Source organism: Falco punctatus (genome assembly GCF_963210335.1).
Source record: "Falco punctatus genome assembly, chromosome: 12".
Taxonomy (NCBI): domain Eukaryota; kingdom Metazoa; phylum Chordata; class Aves; order Falconiformes; family Falconidae; genus Falco; species Falco punctatus.
The window spans coordinates 29,231,862-29,254,315 of record NC_137592.1 but is presented as its reverse complement, the minus strand read 5'-3'; the positions used below and the strand labels follow the sequence as shown (position 1 = coordinate 29,254,315).

At 49.6% G+C, this 22,454-nt stretch overlaps 1 protein-coding gene across 1 annotated transcript in view; it reads left to right on the top strand.

The window, feature by feature from the left end:
* The window catches only part of EHD3 (EH domain containing 3), a 31,739-nt gene extending 27,747 nt beyond the window's left edge, over window positions 1-3,992 (top strand). Inside the window, exons 5-6 of the mRNA XM_080408807.1 lie at window positions 239-403; window positions 1,939-3,992. Coding sequence (XP_080264933.1) covers window positions 239-403; window positions 1,939-2,466 — 693 coding nt within the window. The 3' untranslated portion in view covers window positions 2,467-3,992. The remainder of the gene's footprint in view (window positions 1-238; window positions 404-1,938) is intronic.
* The last annotated feature ends 18,462 nt before the right edge of the window (window positions 3,993-22,454 follow it).

Sequence of the window (22,454 nt, the reverse complement as noted above, 5' to 3'; positions counted from 1 at the left end):
CCCAGGACTCATACACTGTCCTCACACCTCATCTCAGCACAGTGTGCACAGCTGAGCTGCACTTAGCACTGGAGTAATAACCAGTAGGTACAGGCAAGCTGAGGAGCTGGGCTTGCTCTTCAGGGTGGGACAAGATAGGGTTGAAGTCCTAGGCACAGATACTCTCAGTTGGGAAGAATTTTGTGATGTGCTCTTTAACACCTGTCTTCTTTATTCTGTATCATTTAATGCCCTTCAGGTTCACGCCTACATCATCAGTTCCTTAAAGAAAGAAATGCCATCGATGTTTGGGAAAGACAATAAAAAGAAAGAGCTTGTTAACAACTTGGGAGAGATTTATGCCCGCATTGAACGGGAGCATCAGATCTCACCAGGAGACTTCCCTAATCTGAGAAAGATGCAGGTAAGCAGTGGCATCTTGGCTGGAGCACCAAACATCCAAGGAAAGAGCATGACAGTAATCGCAGGGACTATGACAGAAACCATGCAGACATTGATTGTCGTTGCTTGTGGGAAAGGCCTTGAATATGTTTTTTTGAATTGAAATTTTTTTTTTGTTGTTGAATTGAATTGAAATTGAAAATGAAATTGAACAAATGAATTGAAACGGGCCTTGAAATAATGTTGCAGGCGATATTCGGGCATGAATATTTTTGCACATAGAGCTCGTGTGAAGCTACAGCTGCCTGCATTTCTCAAATCTTTGCCTGAATAGCACTTTACACCAAGTAATTTCTTCTGTTTTTCTTTATTTTTAATTCTAGGTTCCTTTTGCATATTTTCAGGCCTAAGAATACTGTTAATTTATATTGAAAGGAAAGCTGTATCCCAAAAAGCCTACATATGCCCCTTTCCTCAAGAGCTGTATTTTTTAAGTCTTCTGCTTCACTCTGCTTCTAGGAGAGAAAGGGGGCTGTGAAAACTCACAGCCCCTTTTCTATTTTAAGCAGAGAAGCAGGTTTTCTGTTCACAGAGCTGAGATTTGACCCAGTGTTCAAGTAAGTCAGAGACTTCAAAGGGCCTTGGATCAGAGCCTTGTATTGTATATTCAAACAATGCTGGACACTGATACATTGCTGTGTGGCTTCAGTCCAAGCAGAAACCTGTTCCGAGTTGCTGCTAGCTGTTGAAGTCATTACTAGCTTCATATGGAAAACACAACATTTGCTCTTTTTTAAAAGTATATTTTCTGTAAGTTCTTGGGAATGGGATCTATAGAGTGTGTCCAATAGAAGATCCCATTCACTGCTAGTTAAAAATGTGTGTTTAAGCATTTAAACGTAACATTCCAATCCAGTAGGAGTGAGTAGTCTAGATTTATCAAGCAGAAGGTAAAGGATAAAGCTGTGGGTTATTTTGCAGGTATTATCTGCAGGCCCTGCTCAAAGCAATTTGCTTAGCTGTGAAAATTACAGAAACTGAGCCATGCTGTAAAGACGTGCTCACCTCTTTACAGATGTGCTGCTGTCTTTATGGCATCAGAGAGATGCACATCTCCTTCCCAGAGTACAGAGTGGGAGGGAATGCAGAGCACTGGCTGCAAGATGTAGCAAGAGCTGCATAACCAGTTTGTCTTGAACAATTTGGTCTTCAAGGAGATTGCTTCTGTGTGGCTTGGAAAGGAGGAGTCTTACTTGCATATGGCCATCACAAGTAAACTACGTCCCCTCTCTGTACCATGTCAGCCCCTCTTTGTAAGCTGAGAAGGTCATTTTCTGTAGGACCTAAAGAGGATTTAAGTAAGAGCAAGGCCAGCCAGGGAGACCCCACCACATGCTGAGGAGCAGGGCTATCAGAGGAGGGAACGCTGAGCTCCCCACTCTTCCCCTGCAATAGCAGGGCTCTGAGCCCGACAGGAGACAGGCATCCCACTCTACACTGTCACTGCACTGTGCATGGCCATGTCACTCACCTCTTGCTATGTTGTCCCACTTTAAGGATCAGTTGCAAGCCCAGGATTTTAGCAAGTTCCAGCCGCTGAAGAGCAAGCTGCTGGAGACTGTGGAAGACATGCTGGCTAATGACATCGCCCAGCTCATGGTGCTCGTACGCCAGGAAGAGTCGCAGCGGCCAACGCAGATGGTGAAGGGAGGAGCCTTTGAGGGCACCTTGCATGGTCCATTCGGCCATGGCTACGGCGAAGGCGCTGGTGAAGGGATCGATGATGCTGAGTGGGTGGTGGCCAGGGACAAGCCCATGTATGATGAGATCTTCTACACACTGTCACCTGTTGATGGTAAAATAACTGGTGCCAATGCAAAGAAGGAGATGGTAAGGTCTAAGCTGCCCAACACGGTGCTGGGCAAGATATGGAAACTGGCTGACATCGACAAAGATGGCATGCTGGATGATGAGGAGTTTGCCTTGGCGAATCATCTCATTAAAGTCAAGTTGGAAGGTCATGAGCTGCCAAATGAGCTCCCTTCCCATCTCCTCCCTCCATCCAAAAGGAAAATAACAGAGTGAAAGGAAGGTTACAGGGCAGAGGGAAGGGGGGAAAAAAAGATCTAGAAAAACATGTTTACTTAAATTATACTTTAGATGTGAGATCACCTTTGGATTTGTACTTATTTTGCTGTATGAAGAAAACAAACAAAAGCAGAACAAAAAGGTCCAATCTTCTTCGTGATAATATGCAATTAACTCTTCCAGTGTAATGTCCCTGCTTTCTCATGTGTAGTCTGTAAAGATGAAGGTAAAGAAAGGATGTTGAGACTAACAGAATCTGTTAAGTGGGAATAGAAGAAAAACCTGAAGTGGGCTGCATGGTTTTGAGAGTGGGGTAGGCACAGACAGAAATCTCCTAACTGCCAGTATTGCTCCTGAGCTTTGGCTGCACCTTCTGCTGTTTAATGGGTCTCGCAAACCTCAGGAGACTGAGATCTTGATGGGGAAGAGGAAACTACAAGTTCTCCAAGCTATTGGCCAAACTAAAAAGAGTACTTCCTAATGAATATAAGCCCACACTAAAATACTAGATACTAAACCCCAGAGGTCAGAATTTTAGGAACCTTGATTCACTGTTAGATGCAAATTTTACAAATGTTTCCCTGTCCTTAAAGAAAAAAATAATAAATAAAATCTGAAACAGCTTTGAACTGGGCAACTGGAGCTCCTCATTGTTCACTGTGGGACAAGCACTAAGGATTTCCAGTCCTCTCTACCTCCCATTCAGTCCCTGGGGGAGATTTGTTCTGCAGGCACAGCCAAGAGAACCACCCCCACAAGGGGAACAGAAGGAGGGGGCACTAGAGGTAGACATCAGGTGGGCTGGGAGGGAGGAGTACCACTCCCAGGCTCACTGAGTCTTTCACAACTGGTGGATAGCATTTTCCCTCTGAACAATGGTGGTGGTTATCATTCCTGCGAAGTGATAAGTTTATTCTCACCTTGCACAGTGAAAGCTGCTAAGTCCCATTCTTTCTGTAAAGATAGGAACCCCGCACTGTCAGGTAGATGGTCCATAACAGCAGAGAACTCGGTGGGGCAGTGGCAGAGCTTGCTCTACTGCCTGTGTCCCCGACAGGTGTAGCGGAGATGTTGACAGCCTTCACCCACTCTCCTCACCAAACAGTAACACTCGATTCCCTCCAGAACCCCTACCCTGAGCCAAGAGACCTTCCCCTGCTCGTTCACGCTCTATGAAATTTTTGTTTCCAAGACTTGATTTTGGCAGAAATCCCTTGATTTCCTATTTTATTTCCCAAACACACACACGCACTCGCAGGCACTCTTCTGGGTTTTGTTGTTGCTCTGGAGCAGCGTGTTGTTCCAATTCCTGTTGTCACTTTATATAAGCTGAGCTCCTACTGTGATGAAAAACCAAGACAAGTATAACTTATTTTATATCTCTGTGTTCATATTCTATAGAGAAATATATTCTGTGTATGTAGGATGTGCTTATTGCAGTACATTTATCACCTGTCTTAAGAATTAATGCATTAACCTTTTTTGTACCCTGGTCCTAAAACATTATTAAAAAAGAAAGGCCAGATCTGTCTATTTCTTTACATGGCAAAATGAAGTGCAGCTGAAAAAAAAAAAAAAAAAAAAAAAAAAAAAAAAAAAAAGCAGCTCATTTTCACACGCAACAGAATGAGGAAATGATTCTTAGCACATTTCCCAAACGTGCATGTACAGATCAGGCTTGCCAGAGTCGGGTGTGCACTGCTGAATGGCTGGGTAACATACCCAGTGTCTCCTTTCTCTTCGGGCAGCCTAATCACGACCTTGACACTTGCTGAAGCAAGTGGAATTGTACCCACGATTCGCCTTGTTCAACGTAGGACAGAAGTAACAACCAAAGAAAAAATGAAATAATGAAGTATTTAATTATTTATTTCATTCATATTCAATTATTATTTCATATATAGGGAAAGGAATATATCGAAAGAGTTTCCTCCTGCCAGTCACAGATGGGAATGCTACAGATTTATCAAGATCTGGAAAGAACACAAAAAAACCTTAGTCTTAAATCTTGCTGGCTTTAATTTTACTTCCGTTTTCATCGCCCTTTCTTTACATGTTCATTACAGTGATCATTGTCCCCAGAAAGGGACAGTGAGATGCACCAACTAAGGCAGTGAGAGCAGTTAGGGTGGTGCTGGGGGATAAAGGCTGTGAGCGGCAGTGGCTGGCAGGGTTTCCATACGGCATTGCACCGGATGAGAGAGGCGAGAGGAAATCGTAGGGTGGAGAGCAAGAACCAATAAATGCAAATTTAGAGAAAAGTCAGCAGACTGAATGTCACTCCAGTTCAATTACCCAGTAACCCCTGGGTTAACAGGCGTTACAGTGTGCAGTCTGCTAATGCTGTCCAGGTTTTGCTGTGGAATTTGCATCCATCTGACTCCAGGCTGAGGCTGAACAGAGCACCCTGGATCAGCCCTACCACTGTGCAGGCATGGTTTTCTGATGTCCGCTCGTGCCAGTTGTATCATGCTAAAATTTAACACTTTTTTTAAAAAGCAGAAAATTGCTGGTTCTCTCAAAGGGGACAGCAGAAGGTAAGGCCTATTAGTCTTTTTCCAGTACACACCGGCAAGCTGCTTGGCCAAAAATTCATTGTAGTACGTATCAAACAGCTTTCAGGGCACAAAGCCGCCTGTGTTTGCTTGTTTGGGCATACAAGTTCACAAACCAAACCACTAGCCTGTTGTTAAAGCGTGTAGTAGTTTACTTTTCATCGCACGGACAGCAATGGTGCTTTAGCCATCTCAAAAAAAAAAAAAGTTTGCTCTTAAACAGAAGACAGCAAGAGATTCTCTGTGTCACTGGCAGCAGCGTTCACCCCCCACACCACAGCTAGGGCATGCCAGCACTACAGCACCTGCCGCAGCTCCTGCCTCTGCGCATCATGCTGAGGCTCCTGCTCCCTGTCTCCCCACGGCAGCCTCTGGGGTGCCTGGGCAGGCTTCACTCGGGAGCGACACCCTGTCAGCACAGCTCCAGTGCACAGAACACCACCGCAGCACTGTGGCGTGGGGGGTTTCTTTCGACACTCACTTAGAAACCACTTGCGCTGTCAAGAGTGCAACTTCCCCAGCCGTGTTGGAGGGGGAAAACCAACATGAGCATTTTAGTGATTGGCTCGGAGTTACTTAACGCGATTGCACTGATGTTCAGCAACAAGGCAGGGGACAAAGCAACCCTGTCACAGAGGGGACAGCAACTTGAGAGGCTGTTTGCAGCGAGGCAGTTTACGAGCAGTCCTCCATACTCAGGTAAGTTTAGGCAGCACATTTCACTTTTGCTAAGGTCTTCAGGAAGCTTAAAAAAAAAAAAAAACCAAAAAAACAAAAAACCTACAAATACCCACAACACACCAAATGCACAAACCAAACCAACCAACCAACAACCCCACACCAAATCTCAAGCGCCCTGAAGTTCTCTGTACAAAAGCACAGCAGCCCGACTCTCCAGCGTGGCCCTGAATGCATACATTTCCTCCACCCCCTTCCCACAGACAGCAGCTGCACACCCCCGCACCCTTTTTTTGGTTTTTTTTCCCCTTTTCATTTCCCTGCAGAGTTACAGCTATTTGGGCAATCCCAGCCACCTGTCCCGTTTCTCACATCTGCAGCAAATACGTGACTTCTCCAGCCCACCAGGACTCCAGGCTGCGCACACAACCCTCTGGCTTGTGGGCATTCTGGCCGGTTCATTGAGGCACGCACCCAAAGGCGATCACCCGCGTCCCACAGAGCTGCCTTTTCCTCTGGGCAGCTCTCAATTACTGGACAAGGTTTCCCCACGACATTACACAGAGGAACCTATTCATCTGCTCATGCCCGTGGGTGGGGGATTATCACATGAACATGCCAGTATCGCTCACTCCTGATCCCCTCCTGCCCCTCTCTACCCATCCTCGGACAGAAGAGCTTCCACAAGGTCAGAAGAACAAGGAATCCCTTTCTCTTTCCTCTAGAAGGAGCTGCATTTGGTCTTTCTTTTCTCTTCCTTTCTGGGAAGGGTTTAGAGAGGAAAAATCTGTACCTACATGCTATATGAGTTAGTTGAAAAATTAAGTTCTCTCTACTATAGAACATGACAGGCAGATTGGATCAACAGTGCTATACAACCATTTATTTGAAGGGGAAGGATAGTAATTACACCGAGTTCCCCGAATAAGATTTGGCAGGAGGTACATAGTTTAGGAAAAGGCAATTACTTCTGTGAGCTGGAATTTAGCCAGCGTGCTGGAGCTCAGAGGGATTTTTAATCAAACAGGGAAGGTTAGAATCAGTTTTTCCATCATCTTAAGTTCCTTCATAAACTTCATACAACAATAAAATTCAGATTCAGGCCTGGAAACTTCTTTCAACTTGCTGTCCTGGTTATGCCTTAATGCTTTGTCCATCTGACAGCAACCTTTGGTGGGGGACACAGAGTGATGGGCCAGCTGACCTTGCACAGAGCGACTGTTCCTCAAGCCCAGCAGGAACCAGGGCAAGCTGCTCCAGGATTCACCTCAGAACACGCTATACCTCTTGCATCACTGACCGCTTCCTCCTCTGCTACTGTTTATCTCAATCTTTCTCTTACTATAGGGACAAGATGTGGGAAGAGGGATTAGGTAACCCCCCATTTAGGCTTCAGCAAATCAAAGGACATGGTTTAACACCCTCCTAGGCTCAGAAGCCCTCAAGTGCTCCAAAGGTTGACAGGTGGGTGTTTGGGAACACTCATGGAGAACAGCATTGAGTTATTCCAGAGGAGCAGCTTGACTATAACACCCGAGATATTTTGTGAAGTTTTCATAATACAGCACCTATTATTTTCTGGTCTTTCCCTTTCCTTCCTTGTGCTTATGAGCCTTTCCCTCCTCTTCTAAGTCTGTGCAAGGGTGGGGGGGTAAACAAGGCTAAGTCTGGAAACCCAGCATAAGTTCACGGCTAGTGCAGGCAGGTCAATGGCTGGGTAGCTTTCCAGTCCCTTTGGGCACCGCAGGTAGCGTGACAAAGCCGGTATTGAAAGCAGGACAAATGTGCTTCGAAACAGTTCCTCTCTGCCCGAAGGGACAGAAGTGCCTGGTGAGCACAGCGCACGTTCTCCGCAGCGTGCCCGTTGCGCCCATGCCTCTGCTGGCCAGGAACCCCTCAAACACTGTACGAGTTGCTAGGTTTGAAATGGGCTCTTCTCCAGCTAGTTACGTGTTGTGTAAACAAGCACCAGCAAGGGCTCCATTAACGTCTTCCGAAGACACGGACGTGGGAGATATTTATAGGTCCTGGATTATACTGTCCTCCTTGCCTCCGCTGCTGCACGGGCAAACAAAGGGCTTATGCACAGAATTCTTCTCCTTACACCGCACAAGATCACTGCAAGCAAACGCCAACCCAAAACTCTAAAAAGCTTTTACCCCCCACTCAGTCTACCACCCTACGCATTTATCAGCACGGTGGCGGTCACAGAAGGTCCCTATAAGGTGCTGGGAGCACAGAGTCCAGAAGAAAGCACAGCTCCCAGGGAAAGCTCCCCGGCCACTTAACTCCCTCAACTGTTAGTTTTCAGCAGCTTTTTTCCTAAAGACAGTGGAAAGGTATCAAAATAAGAGCTCGTTTCCTGCCGACCATGCTGAAGCCATTCACAAAACAGTCAAGGGGGCATCGTCTGCATCCCACCAGCTTTAAATCCTGTATATCACACAGCAAAGGCAACTCCAGTGTGTACCGCACTGCGCAGCTGGGCTCCCAGCTGGCAGCTAACGGGTATGTTAAATTCTCAAAAGCAAAATTGCTCCTTGGTTAGGTGGAAGGACCCAATCCCTCAGTAAAAAGTTCCTTCATATGCCAATTAGGAGTTTTAATTCCTTTATAGACACAGAAAGATCATAAGCAGTTTAAGCAGCCATAACGACCAATAGCACCCACCGATTCAGTTCTAGTGTGGACTAGACACTTGGCAAACTAGGAAACCCATGCCGTTTACCACAAATGAAGATTAGTTCCCCAATTAATATCATCATCATTTTAATGACTCAGGGATGCCAAAGGGATAAAAGCAGACCCATGACCATCCTTTCTGCCAAGAAATCACAGCTTGCAAACTAAACTATAAAAAATGGTGGCATGCTTCCCAGGGTCCCACCAGCCGTCACCAACATCGGTTTGCAAAGCACACCTAAAACTTCCCGCTGAGCCACGCAACACCGGACTCTTCCATCTGAAACTGAGCAGCCTTGGAAGGGGAAAGGATATGTTCTAGTGGTTGCCATTTAATGCTGGTCTGGAACTTTGTAGGCTCTTCCAGGCCACTAGATAATCCAGCAACTAGAAGAGCAATTGAGAAAGAAGTTTTACTGCCCGGAGATGCTTTGCATGCACAGGAGAGGACAGAGGTCTTGACAGAATAAGAGTTACGCAAGTGGTGAATGTCAGCCCAGGTCTCAGAGGGAATCCTGATCAATACATGGATAAAATACTGATGATTCACTGGGACCACATTCTTAAGCTCTGGTTCAGACCTGCTTCAGCCCAAGGTAGGCAGTCCATGCTACAGCCAGCAGTTAGCTCTTCACAGAGCCGCACAGGTCCTCCGCCTTACCAGTTGCAGCCGTCCAGTACAGCAATGCCACGCAGCAAAAGTGGCTGATTGCCTTGTAAACATCCAGGCCTACAGGGAGCACACTGCAGTCCATGGACAACTGATGGTCTCAAAGCTGCCTGTGCAACCATGTGACCTTTATGGTGGTGGGGGTTTCGGTCATTTTGGATTTTTCCCCAAAAACACTTTGCAGGCGAGGTGGCTGATGAGGCAGCGAGGTCTGGCAGAATTACTTTCCTTAAGTAATTCTCGAGGATAAGTAACTCAGAGGAAAAACTCTGCTGATTCAATTGCTCCAGCCCTTCACCTGCAGTACTTTCCCAGCCTTCCAAGCTACGTTCCCATGTCTATGAGGAGAGGGGATGCTGGGGAGGAGACTCTGCCAAGCCTCAGGCACTTCAGTAGAACAGCACAGAGAAGAGACCACGAGCTGCCTATAAAGCAGCAAAATCTAGGCTTGAATAGTTTTTCCCTCTCACTCAGTCCTCTACGCAGCTCAGACAAACCCCAGAAGCATCACATCATCTCAGCCTTGGCAGCATTTCCATACACACCCAAGGTCAGAGTCCCACATCTCCCACGAGAACCTGGAAGGAGCAGTTACAGGCCTTCTGTGTGGTTTTTCGTAGTGATTTCTCTTCTCGAGGCTTCTCTGTCCTCCTTTTCCTCCCACTAGGGCTTTGGGGACGTACAGATCTCCCTCTAACCTACACAGGCAGCGGGAAGGAGGTCAAGAAAAGTGCTTATCCTGACACGCCAAAGACCTTCTGAGACGGGCAAGAGTGATGGCCCTTGTCCTGCAGCCCCCTGAAGAAAGCCAGTCCGTGCCAGGTCCCAAAGCAACACAGCTGAGGTGGTTTCCAAGCTCAGCCTTCAGGAGAAGCTGCCACGGGCATGAAGGGAGCCCAAGGGGGTCAGAGGTGGGACCAGGAGATAAGGAGAAGCTCCTGGGAGTTGGTCAAGGTGCCACATCCATGCAGGCTGGTACAAGTAGAATGTGTTGAAAGCAGGTCATGCCTCTGTGGAGGGTCTGCCCGACCATCCTGGAGTGGCTACTCCACATCCAGCAGGAAACATGGGTCTCTCCTTCACAGGGGAGAGAACTAAGCCCTGCAGAGCAGGAGATGATATACTGCTAATGTGACAAACGAGGACACGTTACCCTTTCCAGCAGCCTCTATCCCAGCCCTGTAGGGATCACATAAGGTCACGAATATTTCTAATGATCTGCTTCCGATGGGTCGCCTCACTCATTTCACTTCATTTCACAGAAATAAGGACGGGCTGGCGGCCTTTCACCACTTCCTTTCAGGAGGACGGTTACAAACAGAAGCTGGCACGGTCCCCCCACACGCCGAGCAGGCTGCAGCCCTTCCCCTCTCCCCAGAAGGGTATTTACTCATACAGCATCTTGCTGCGGACATGAGTGTCCGAGCTGTGATTTACATGGAAAGTCTGCCAGGGTCAGGATGACACGGGGCTTGCAGGCTCACCTCAGCACCTGGAGACAGAGGATGCTCAGACCTGGCTTCCCACCAGCTCCACAGCTGGTCAGATCTTTTCTCAGTCCAATTTTCCCCCCTCCTTTGGCTGAGAAAATACCTTTTAAGGACCCCACCACCCTGGATGGAGGTTTGCAATTAAGCCACCAGACCTACTAATGAGCTAGCAGCATTAATTATTCTTGAGGCACCGAGATGCAACCTCCCCGTCTGCTCCCAAGTGCCTCACGGGAGGGGTGAGGGAGCGGAGCACCCCCCAGCCCCGCAAGCGGCTGCTGACTCCAGCAAGAGTATGCAGGCCAAGAGGCCATTTCCAAGAAAACCAGGCTGCTGTTATCAGCTTCCCAGAGATGAGCGTGCAAAATACCTGGCATGTCATAGCCCTTGGATCATTTGTATCCGATTGTATATCCAAGAGGGAAGGGGTGGGGGGAAAGAAAGAGGCTCTTGACTTTTGCCCAGGAAGACGAGATAAGGTACAAGGAGAGGAAGAGGGATTTTTTTTTTTTTTACAGCCCCAGCAAACAGCTATTTACTTCCTAACAAAGTGCTACTGCAAACACCGAGTGTCATCCAAGGAGAGAAAAAGGCCACTGCTTACTGGGTTCCAGACAAATGTCTTCAAATGCGCTATTAGAAAGATAAGTGCATATTAAAGGGGAAAAATGAGTTCACACACGAGCACGGTCATTATGCTGCACCTCCACGTATCAGCTACGCCTGCCAGAGACCCGGAGCAATGGAACCACCCTCCTTCCCAGAAGCGCTGGATGCCGACATGCTGAACCCAGGGTGCTCTGTGCCACGAGGTTCAAGAGCATCATTTAGAAACTGGGGAGGGGGGGAAGTTGATCTTTCTATTTAAGTATCCATTTCAGAGAGAGGTATCGGTCCAGAAGCCAGTTTTCAAAGCGTGCTCATTATCTGTTATGAGACAGATGGATGGAGATCTTCAACCTCGCCAGTGCTGCTTTCACAGGGGCTCCTGCAGCCGAGAAGGAGCCCAAGCCATGCAGAGAAATGCATTGCTCCCGGGAAAACCCATCGCTCCCCACACTCCCAAAGCCTGGTCACACCACGGTGCATTGCTAAATGCCAGGCCAGAGCTCAGGCGCCCACAGAACCGGGCTCTGCACGGCTGGTGGCACCCAGCGAGCTTAACTGGGATACTGGCCCGGCTCCCCCACACGCCCCCCGCTGCCAAACCGCCTTTACGAGAGCTGGTCATGGGTTACGTACTCAGAAATTCCCTTTTTCCTTCATGGTCCAGAAGCTCAGCTTTCCAGACAAAAGTTTAATTGTTGTTTTTAAGCAAAAGAGATTTGCCAGCACAAATTAAAAGATAAAACAAGCACTTTAGTCAGCAGTCAAGGCGACAAAGCCGATAATCTGGCAGAAGCACTGGGCTTCCTTCTTCGCATCAGGTCTGCCCAGTACAGCTCGCAGGACATGAAATAGCTCTGTTGGAAAGATGGCCATAATGTTGGGTGACAGCAATCCACAGAGCACTTGAACAGATACACCAGGGACAAAAAAAAAAAAAACAAAAAAAAAACCACGCAAAATAAAAGGAAATAATGGGCAAGGAGCCAAGGAGCCAGCACAACTACCCAGCAGATTCAAATTTTAAGCTCCTGAGCTCTACATATAACACACGCACACAGAGTTTTCAGATACTTTTTACTACCTTGCATATCACTTATTTTTTTTTTTGTTAATCCAAAGGCACTTTGGACAAACACTATTTTAAAAGAAATTACTTCTGGGCATGAACAAGCCCTCTGTGTTAGAGATGGGCACACCAAAACTGGGGCATGAAAAAGCACCAGCCAACCTCACTAGAAGTTTTGTACATATATATATAGTTGCACAGAGACACCTGCACACATTTGGAATACGAGCACACAGAATTTCATAAGGCAATAATTTCAGAATTCCCCTGCCAAGAAATTACATATCATCCCGAGTCCCTCAATTACTTCTGCTGAATAACAGTCACTAAGACGAAGCCTGGGCATTTTTTTGAAGGCATAGGTTTGTTGTTTCCTGATCCAAATACAGAACAAAAACAGGATCATAATTTACCATAGAAGACAATGAAAATCTTATCGTTGTAAATATATGTAGTAAGATAATACAAATCCTGTTCCTTGGTATTTCCCCTCCACCCTCCGCTCCTACCACTACCCCTTCCAGCTTTAGGGCCTCTCCCCTGCTTGCATGGAAGATTGACGCCCATCTTAAAGCCATAAATTACTCACAAACAGCTACTGAAAGTAGCAATGACCGTAGCGTAACACTTCCACAAAGCAATAGAGCTTCCTGGCAAGCTGATAAGAGTTTCCTGTTTTGAGTTTTGGGTTGGTTTTTTGTATTTTTTATTTTTTTTCCCCCCTGATAAAAATTGACTCTCTCAAACATCTCAGAAAGGAAGGACTGACAGGTTTTGGTTGGTTTTTTTTCCTCCTCCCCCAAACACATTGTATTGCAAAATCCGTTCTGTTTTGCTGAATGAGAAATGGGGACCAGGTCCAAGAAACCTGAGTGTGTCAGCTGAGGCAGCGGGCGAGAGGAGCGTGCAGAGTCCATCGCCGCTTGGGGATGATGGATCGGCTTCGGCACACACCTTTGGTCCTCCCCCGCGCTCTCTCGGGTTCTGCATTTCGCACCGCCTCTAGCGACACTCACTGTTTCTAGCACAGGCAGAAGCAGCTGAAACCTGGAGAGACGCGAGCTCTGCATTTACTGGTCTCATTGGGGGCGGCACGACCTCCGTCACGTTGGGGCACATAGGCGTGCTTGAGGAAAGCCACCAGGTGGGCGACTATTTCTGCTTGCTGCCAGCCTGCCCTATATTCCCGTGGGGATCTCAGACACAGGCTTTCACCTGAAGGCCCAAAGTCACCACCGAGCGCTCCCGAGCAGATTGCCCTGTGTTCGCAGCAGCCCGGGGATCCCAATGGCCTCTGTGGGAAGCCCTCTCCTCTCCATCACCTCACCGCACCTCCCAGACCCACTATTCCTGATTACTGGGGTCAGACCATTGCTCCTTTACCTAGGCTGAACAGGCTGTATCAGAGAAAGGGGTACCTTTCAGTTGCCCCCCCGTAAGTGCTACCCTGCCCAGGGGGCTGTTGGTGGAGGATTTTCCCCCCACCCCAGTCCCAGCCCGAAGGCATTCACGTGCACCTCTGTTTTCATGGCCCCACAAACCTTTCTTCTTCAGAAAGGGAAAAAAATCACTGCATGCACTCGATTCAACAAAATATAGATAGCTAAAAGTTCAGTATATTCCAGAAGATGAAATAAAAACATATTTAAATGCTCCATTTATCCTCTGGTAGGTGGCCCCTGCCCCTGGGAAGGGCAAAGGCAGTGGCAGAGCCCCCCATCTTCTGCAGCACAGGAGCAGCCTGGACAGTTGTGACAGTGGTTTCAAGGGGGCAAAACAGCAAGGTGGTACCATGCAAAGCAAAACCTTTTATGCATAAGCAAGATAATTGTACAGTGTCAAACTCAAAATAGAGAGCACTCCACGGAGGAAGAGCAGCCCTTTGATCAGTAGTTTTTTCCAAATCAGACCAGGCACCTTTTCACATCACTTTTCCTTTAAGCCAGATTTCACCACTTCATCTTACAGAAGCAAGAAGTAACTTACACAACATAGCAGAGATCACAGACTTACATTGTTGTGGGCTTTTAGACATCCATTTTCCACTGCACGTAAGCCACATGTGGTAATTCACACACGAGGTTGCCCAACACAGTTTAATTTCTTGCCCCCAGTAGCTAGCAAGGTTGGCAAGGGCTCTTCCCACATGCCTGCTGCAGCGCACAAGCCAACAGGCAAAGCAAACGATGCTACAACATTGAATTTCAACACACACAGCTGACCAGGCCAGCCACAAACCAAAGCAGCAACAGGTACTGCATCCCTACCATCTCCACGATCAAAAAGCCATCTTCTAAAAAAGACCCTGTGGCTGAACCACCAACCCAGGCAGCTTCCACCAACCCTGAGCATCCAAGAGCATCCAAAACCAGCACCAAATACGTTGTCATCATTCACCCTCCCGCCTTCTCCTTCCCTACCTGCTCTCCAAAGGCTCCTTCCAATGGCACAACCTGTCTCTCAGCAGCATCCCAACACCACTCTTCTCTCCCCAGCCTTTCCAACCTGCCTGTAATTGTGTTAAGTAGGAGGAGACCAGCTCAGGTGAAAGAAATTCTGCTCTCCGACTCCTGTTCACCTGGCCAGCCAAGCCTTTGCTGAGCATTTCCAGGGCTCTAGCTAACTCAGGCTGCCCCACTTAATTTTTCTGGGCTTTCTTCTCCTGGTGAAGGCTGCAAGCGCCCTCAAGCACCTCTCCCAAGCCAAACAACCTTTCAGGGTGTATGTTGTAGCCAAAGGCTCAGGGCAAAGCTTTGCTGCACAAAAAGGTCACCACGTGCTTTTGCCATGCCCCCTCTCAGAACAGGCAAATCGGAGGAGCTATTGGGGACAGTTGTGTAGGGTCAGCCTGGGCACAGTTGGCGGTGGCCCCCCCAGGGCAAGCGGTGGCTGAGGCCCTCCACCTCAAAACATTGGCTCCATTGCTCCTGTTGAGCGTCAAAACATTGGACTTGCACGTGCAGTTTATCATCTCTGCCTGCCTTTTGCATTCCTCCCGCTGCTTCTCTGGGCTGCGGCAACGTTTACAGGCTGTGCTCCCGTGCTGCTGGTCCTCTGAGCCCCAAAGCACTCGTCCCTGACCTCGTGACAATGAAGTGAGCTGGAGGTGTCCTGCTGCCTCTGCAGCCCCTGAAGAGCTGGGTTTAGCCCTCTGTGGTGTTTGGGCATCTCTCAGCTGGAAACCCTGTGGTGGTGCAAAGAGCCCCTACCTGAGCTCAAAAGCCCTCCTGCTTTCTACAGACATTTGAAAGGCAGGAGGTAGATTGTACTCATACATACATATAGATGTATATATATATACATTAAAAAAAAATGTGGTTAGTCAGGAGATGTGCACCTCATGCATTTATTTTACGAGGTGACTCTTCTGGATACCTCTTAATTGCTTTTTGCAAGCCAAGCAAAAAGCCTTTTAGTCCAAGGCCCTGTACAGCTAAGCCTGCACCGAGCTGCCTGACAGAGCTGCTGGCAGGGTGCCACAGGGCCACCTTCACCACCGACGGTCCCTGTGGGACTTGCCACCCTGCCAGTGAAGCTGGTGCAGCCCAGAGGAAAGCCCTGAGAGCAGCTCCAGCTGGAAGAGCCCTCAGGTGCCGAACAGCAAAAGCCTGACTGCAAACGGGCTGTGTCTGTTGTACAAATCACAGCGGTAATGAAAACACACGGCCACAGCGCTGTTTTGGCAGCTGCTTTTCAGTGTTGGACTGCAGGAAAGGAAGCGATTTGGGGACTGTGGTTCAGGGCTTGTTTCATTACTGAGGATCACAAGGAACTTCATAAAGAGATGCTCAAAATACAGACCAGATGTGCTGGTGCATCCCTTGCAGAGGAGCAGAGCAAAGCTAGCAATGGTGGAATCACTTGAGCCAGATGAACCCACGTGATGCATGAGTACATCATGTTGGACCACCTGGATCCAGAAATTTTGTTCAAAGAAAGGCTTGAGCTGAGTGTAGGTCAGGGCAGCTCACCAAGCAGTCAGAAACTGAAGACTTTGGCTCAGAAATATGTCAAGGAGCCACATGAAGAAGACACTGAAGAGCCTCTTCCCACTTGCTCAAGACACAGGAGTGGTCCAAGGTGGTTTATTTAAGCCACACTCAAAGCTCGCTGGGAGGAGAAACGCACCATAGCAGAGCAAATCCCACCAAGAGCAGCTGGTGACAATGGGCTCCTTGGTGTTCACCATCGGTTCCTCAATCAGGCGAGCAGCAGGAGCCAACCAGCAGGGGAGAAGCTCAAGGTTTAATTTTAGCTGGCACCCGCGGTGTCTATCTTTCCCTTTTATTTTTAATCTGAACTTCATGTAAAAATAGAATTTCCTGCCGCCCGATAAGGGATTCCTGTTTTTGCAGCAAATCTGCCTTCTTGGGAATTCGGTGCCTACGTGGTTATTGATGGGCGCTTCAAAGCACTGCAGCCCAGCCAAGGGGGTAGGATGAACGGTGTTTGGGATTTACATTGTTCCTGCTCGTCTTAGGGAAAAAAAATAAAGCAGCTGTATCCCCCTCCCTCCATGAATCACCACCAAATTTAGCATTTCCGGAACTCTGTTTTGGAAAATCTCTGTTTGCCTGAGTATTTTTAGTAGCAGGGTTTGGGTTTGCATCCTTCCCAGGTAGATGTTTGTGAGTCTGTCAGGCTCCAGGGAGGTGTATCCTGTCTTTTGAGCCTGATCGTCAATCGGGAGATAAATTTAAGCACAGGAGAGCAGTCATTCCGCCCACCTTTCCCACTCCCCCATGACACAGCCCCCATGCTCCCCAGCCCAGCTCCCGGTGCTACATGGAGGACCAGGACATGTGGGGATGCTCCCCAGCGTTGCTCCCCACCTCTGCCCATGCTCTGCAGGACACAGGAGTACCACAGCTTCAGGACAGGCGGTTTTGAGAGTGGATGCCGATGATTCCCAGTCTCCTGTAACACAAAAGCACTGCTCTTCTTAGCTATGTCTGCCCTGGGCAGCCACTCACACCCCAAAACCTTATTTCAAAGCCACCAAGGTCAGTAGCATCGTTTAGGAAAGGACAAGGCTAGCAAGGGCTCTGCCACCCGCCGGCTCCTACTGCCTTCTCGCCAGCTTTTCTCCACGACCAGGGAAGAAATCCTCAAGTACTAAAAGGAGCTGCGCCAAGAGGAACGTGAAAAGGAATTCACATGTTTCCTGGGTCTCGAGCAGCAGCTTCCTTCAACCCTCAGCACGCTGTTCCTCCTGGCAAGCGAGGAAAAGGGAGCGAAAGTTTTCCCTGAGAACAGGAAGAGTGCATGGTCTTTTCCTTTTAAGAATGAATCTCGATTCTCTCACTGGGGCTGTGGGTGTAGCAAATGTGGCACTCGGGACCCAGAGTGGCTCTGGCTGCAGCCCAGCCCTGAGACCCTTTGGAACCGGGGGGGGGCTCGCAGAGACATGTGGGCACGAGGCTTTCCTCCTTCTCCTCCTCCTCCTCCTCCTTCTCGCAGGGATTTTAATCCAGTGGGGCCATTCCTGGGTGCTTGGCCTCGCCATGTGAAAAGGCTCAGAAAGTCAATCTGGGAAAGGACCCCGCAAAGAAATGTCCCTTAGGTGACCCTGAGAGATCCTGCTGTGGCAGCATTTCTCCCCAGGCTGGGGAGAGCGAGTGGGGCAGGGGGGCAAGAGCTGCCTTCAGCCCCTACCGCTGAGGATTCCCCAGCCTTTGGCATGGGAGGACGTATCCTGCAACCAGGGGGAGCTTCACGCTGACTCCTCAAAGAAATGGTGAAAGACCCACAGGTCTGACCCCGGCACACCTACACCTAAGCCCAGCCCATTGCCACGGAGCCTACAGTGCTTTTGCGTGCCTGCGTGTCTTAGCTTGCTTCCTAAATACGATTTATTCTGGTAGGAAAATCAAAATACTTGAATTAAATAAGACCAAGGGAACAGAAATGTTGCAGTACAAGAGAGCCACCATTGCATTTGCTTTTATTAATCTATTGCAAATAAAAATGTAAGCCTTCTAACAAGATGTTAATAGCTGTTTCTCATGCAGCAGTGCGCACAGCCTCGGTGTTTCCAGCCCAGCACCCTGCAAGGCGGTGATCGGAGGCAGGGCCGTGCCTGTCAGGGACTGAGCGCGCTGAATTTATAGCAGGAGTATTTATAGAGGCAGCTGGCACCGGCAGCTCTCTGGGGACACCAGCATGGTCTTCCGCAAGGGGGCTGCTGGTGAAGGAGCAAGGGAGAGGGAATGTGCTGGAGCAACACCAAACTACCAGCCAAGGGTATAAAAAAGCCAGGAGGACCCAAGAGCCAGGTCTCGGGGGCATGTCAGTCCTCTGCTGCTGTTAAACCCCGGGAGCTGAGGTGGCACTTCCACGCCAGCAGTGATGCCTGTTCCCACCGCTCGGGAGCTGTTCAGAGCATTGCAGCACTGCTCTGGCCTGGGGTCTGCTGCACCTTCCCACCCCTTCCCTGCTGACCTGCCCTCCTTCAGGGGCTGAAGCAAGCAGCGAATGCCTGCTTGCAGGTGTCTTTCCCAAGGGACCCACCTCTCCATCACCCATCTTCTTTGCATCCTTCTTCATCTTCACCAGGAGAATCAGCTGAGGATGCTCAGCCAGGGTCATGAGCTCCCAGAGGCCAAACCTGCCGCAAGGTCTTCAGGAAGGGTTAGCAATGGTGCCTCTGAAATCCCTGCTTCCAAAGAGCTCCCCAAATGGGACTTGCTCCCACCTGCCACCTTCAGTGGAAGTAGGTGGGGGCGAAGGTGAAGGCTCATAGATCCAGGCAGCTGTTGGGGTGGGACAGCCCTTCACCCCTCCTGGACCTTTCCTTCAGGCACGGAGGTCTCTGCTCCTCCAATTCGTACCTTTCTTGCCCTCTTAAGAGTTTCCTTGCCTGCTTTTGAATTCAGCACACGGGGCAGGTGGAGCACCGGAGCGTGACTTTTAACAGCTGCCGCATTTTATGCCCTGCACTGGGAAGCAGAGCTGAAATCCTTCGGGCTTTTTCAGACCCAGACTGCCTTGACTCTGGGATCTAGCACTTCCTTAATCATCCCTGTATGTGAAACGGCCATTTGCTCTTTTGCATGGTTTTTCTTCTCAAATGATTTTTCAGTATTTCCAGGCCCTTTCATTCATACCATCGCGTTTTTGTTCTGCAGTGCTGCAGGCGATAAGAAGCCTCTTCCCTTGTCTCCAGCCTGTTTGGAAAGATTTAAATCAAATGCACCTCAGCACCCGCAGGGACATAAATGTGATCCCACTGAAAAATATTGTCACAACCATTTGAGAGCAACCGTTTGAAGGGGGATAGGGAGAATATATCATATTTAAATCCATGTAATTTAACACAGTACGCTGCCATGTTGTAATAGCTGCACCCCAGAATAGAGGAGGCAGCACGGAGGGGTCACACGCTGTCGGGGTTGGTGACCAGCCGTGCTACTGGCGATGTCCTTTATGGAGCGGCAGAGCTGGCTGGGAGGGTGGTAGGCAGCCGGTGATGGAAGATTTTGCAATGAGGCAACTTCTCGTCAGCCGAGATGTACAGATGACGATGTGGATAAACAGGAGCGATAGAAGTGCAGGGCTCTTGCGTTCCCATCTCCCCAGGTACCCCCAGACGGGTCCATCGAAGCCCTGAGCTCATGGAAAGCAGTCGTCTGGATCTCCAGCAGCCACGTAGGCTCTTCAGAGGGGAGAGGCAGGGGAGAGGGTTTTTTCACAGAATGACAATATCTGCAGAAATTCCCAATTTACAGACAGTCAGGCAAGGTTTACTAATAAAAGTAAAATAATGGGAGGAGGACGCAATTTTCAGCAGCGTTTTCCAGCTTTGAGTGAGGGAGGAAAGTAATTTCCCCTCTTCCTTCTTCTAAAAACTCTGGGAAAAAACAATAGGGAGAGAATTTTCTCTTTTCTTCACTTTTAGATAAAAATAGCCGTGAGGAAATTTTTTTTAAAAAAAGAATTCTGACAAATTTTGAGATCCAGAAGGATGCTGCTGGGCGCAGCTGGAGCTGTCTGAGCTCCAGGGTGAAGCTGGCAGAGCTCTCCCGGGAGCTGCCGAGGCTCCACGAGGGCAAACCAGGCGCTCGATCCCCAGCCAAGAAAATTCCTCTCCCCTGACACGTCCCGGCACCGGTGGTGTGGTGGGGCCTTGGAGTTGCATGTTTTTCCCTCTTCCCGACCTTTCTCTGTCAGGCAAGCAGCTAGTGCTGTCTCCAAGTGAGTAATTTAAAAAATAGATCAAAAAAAATATGTTTTGGGGTTGTTTTTCTAACATTGCTGTTTGTGCCTGGCCGGGAGGGTCTGCCCAGCTCCTGTGAAAGCATCTCAGGTCTGTGTTTGGTTTGCGGGAGCCTGGCAGCAGAGAGGAGAGGAGGGCAGAGCATCCCTCGGCTCTGCACAGCTGGATGGGGGCCAGAGGCTCGCACAGCCCCCGGGCCTGGCCCTGGGAGGGTATCACCGCAGGGGATGCTGTGTGTGGTGCATCCCCACATGAGTCCTGCAGGCTCTGACGCGGGGAGAAGGTCTGTGTTGAGGCGAGGGGCTCCGCCAGCTGCCTGGTGTAACGTCAGGCATTGACCCCCGCTGGCTGGGTCCTGGCTTTGCTGCCGGTCCTGTCTGCAGCAGATAAATCCCATCAGCTGCGGGAAGGTGCGAGGCTCAGGGCCATTGAGGGGTGGGGGTGTCCCCAGGTGGGGTCAGTGCCCAGGGGGGGATGGTGGGAGCCGAGCAGAGCCAGCTGAGAGCCCTGCGGCTGGATCGCTGCGGTGCCTCCTGTCCTCTCCCCACACAGCGTCATGCCAAGAGGGGCTGCACTTTTGGGAAAAATGCAGAGAAGCAGGATTTTGGTTTGTGGTTCGCATCCCAGACTCTGAAAACAACTTGTTGGATGGGCAAAACGATGAGGCCACGTCCCAGTGCCCCCAGCCCTGCATCCCACAGGAGACAGTGGGAGAGGAGGCAGCAGCAGCAGCGTGGGGCTAGTGCAGGGGACCAAGCTCTGCCCCTCCTGTGCATCTGCCCCCAACCTTAATGCCACCAACAGGCAAAACCCAGGCATTCGGGTGCCTGCTGTGCCCTCCCTGTCTGGACCAATGTGCCCAGACCACCCTGTGCATCACTTGAGTGGCATCAAGAGGCTTCTGGCTTCCGTGCCTGCAGCTAGGTCCGTTTGTCCTACGCTGTCTCTCCCCAGGAGAAGTAGATGTGTCATTTTCCTTTCACAGGACGCAGAGCAGCCTTATCCAAATATAAACAACCTGGGAGTATTTGCTGGCTTATTGTCTGGAGAAAAAAGTAAAACAAACAGACCTTAAACCCTTTTCCCCCTGCCACTTCTGGTACAGTAAAACAGAGACTCAAGAATTCCAAAAAAAAGTTGCTCATCGGAAACAGCATCCCGCAGAGCCAGGTGTGGAGGTAGCCCAAGCGAGCTGTGCTGCTGCCTCCTCTAAAAGTCACTCAGAAAGAGTCAGAGATCTCCGAATATTGAACGAGTTGCTGCATGAATAGTGGAAACAACCAGCAAGGCAGTAAATGTAGCAGCCAGCAGCATCGTGTGGCAGCATCCCCTGGGAGAGGCCAGGAGCGAGGGGCAGGCGTCTGGCTGAGCCCTCAAACAAGCTCAGCTTTGGGGGAGCACCAGGAAAAGCCAGGCCCTGGGCCAAAAGCTCCTGAGACACCATCCCCTCATGTCCAGCAACCGGGCTGTGCGAGAGCCTTCCTCACCCAGCCAGGCAGCGGCACAGAAAAAGAGGCGAAAAGGGGAAAATGCTGCCGTAAAGGTAAAGCAAAAGGACTTCCCCCCACAAAAATGGAGCAGGCACAGGGTGTGAAGCCTGGGGAAGGGCTCCTCATTTTTCAGTGAGGGAGCCAAGGCTCAGGAAAAGAGGACCCACTGGAGACAGGAGCCCAAACCCCATGAGATCCCACCTTGCTTTGCCCTTCTCCTCTCAGCCCACACCTCCCCTTCCCTTCAGGGACTGCAGGAGGGAGATCAAAGTCTGGCTCCAGTGAGTGACGTTTTACACCTGAGGTTTCCTTCCCGCTATTCCAACATTTTTCACCACTACCACCTCTTTTCCAGGAGGTCCTGAGATGCTTCAGAGCCCAGTCTCCTCTGTGCAGCCCCCAGCAGCACCGCTGCAGCCAGCCAAGGAATACCCTGCAACCTCCGTGGAGCTGAGGGCCGAGCAGAGGCTCTGCCCCCGCGTTGGTGGGGTGGGGAAATGGCTCCTGAAGGCGCTTTGAGAATCCCCCTC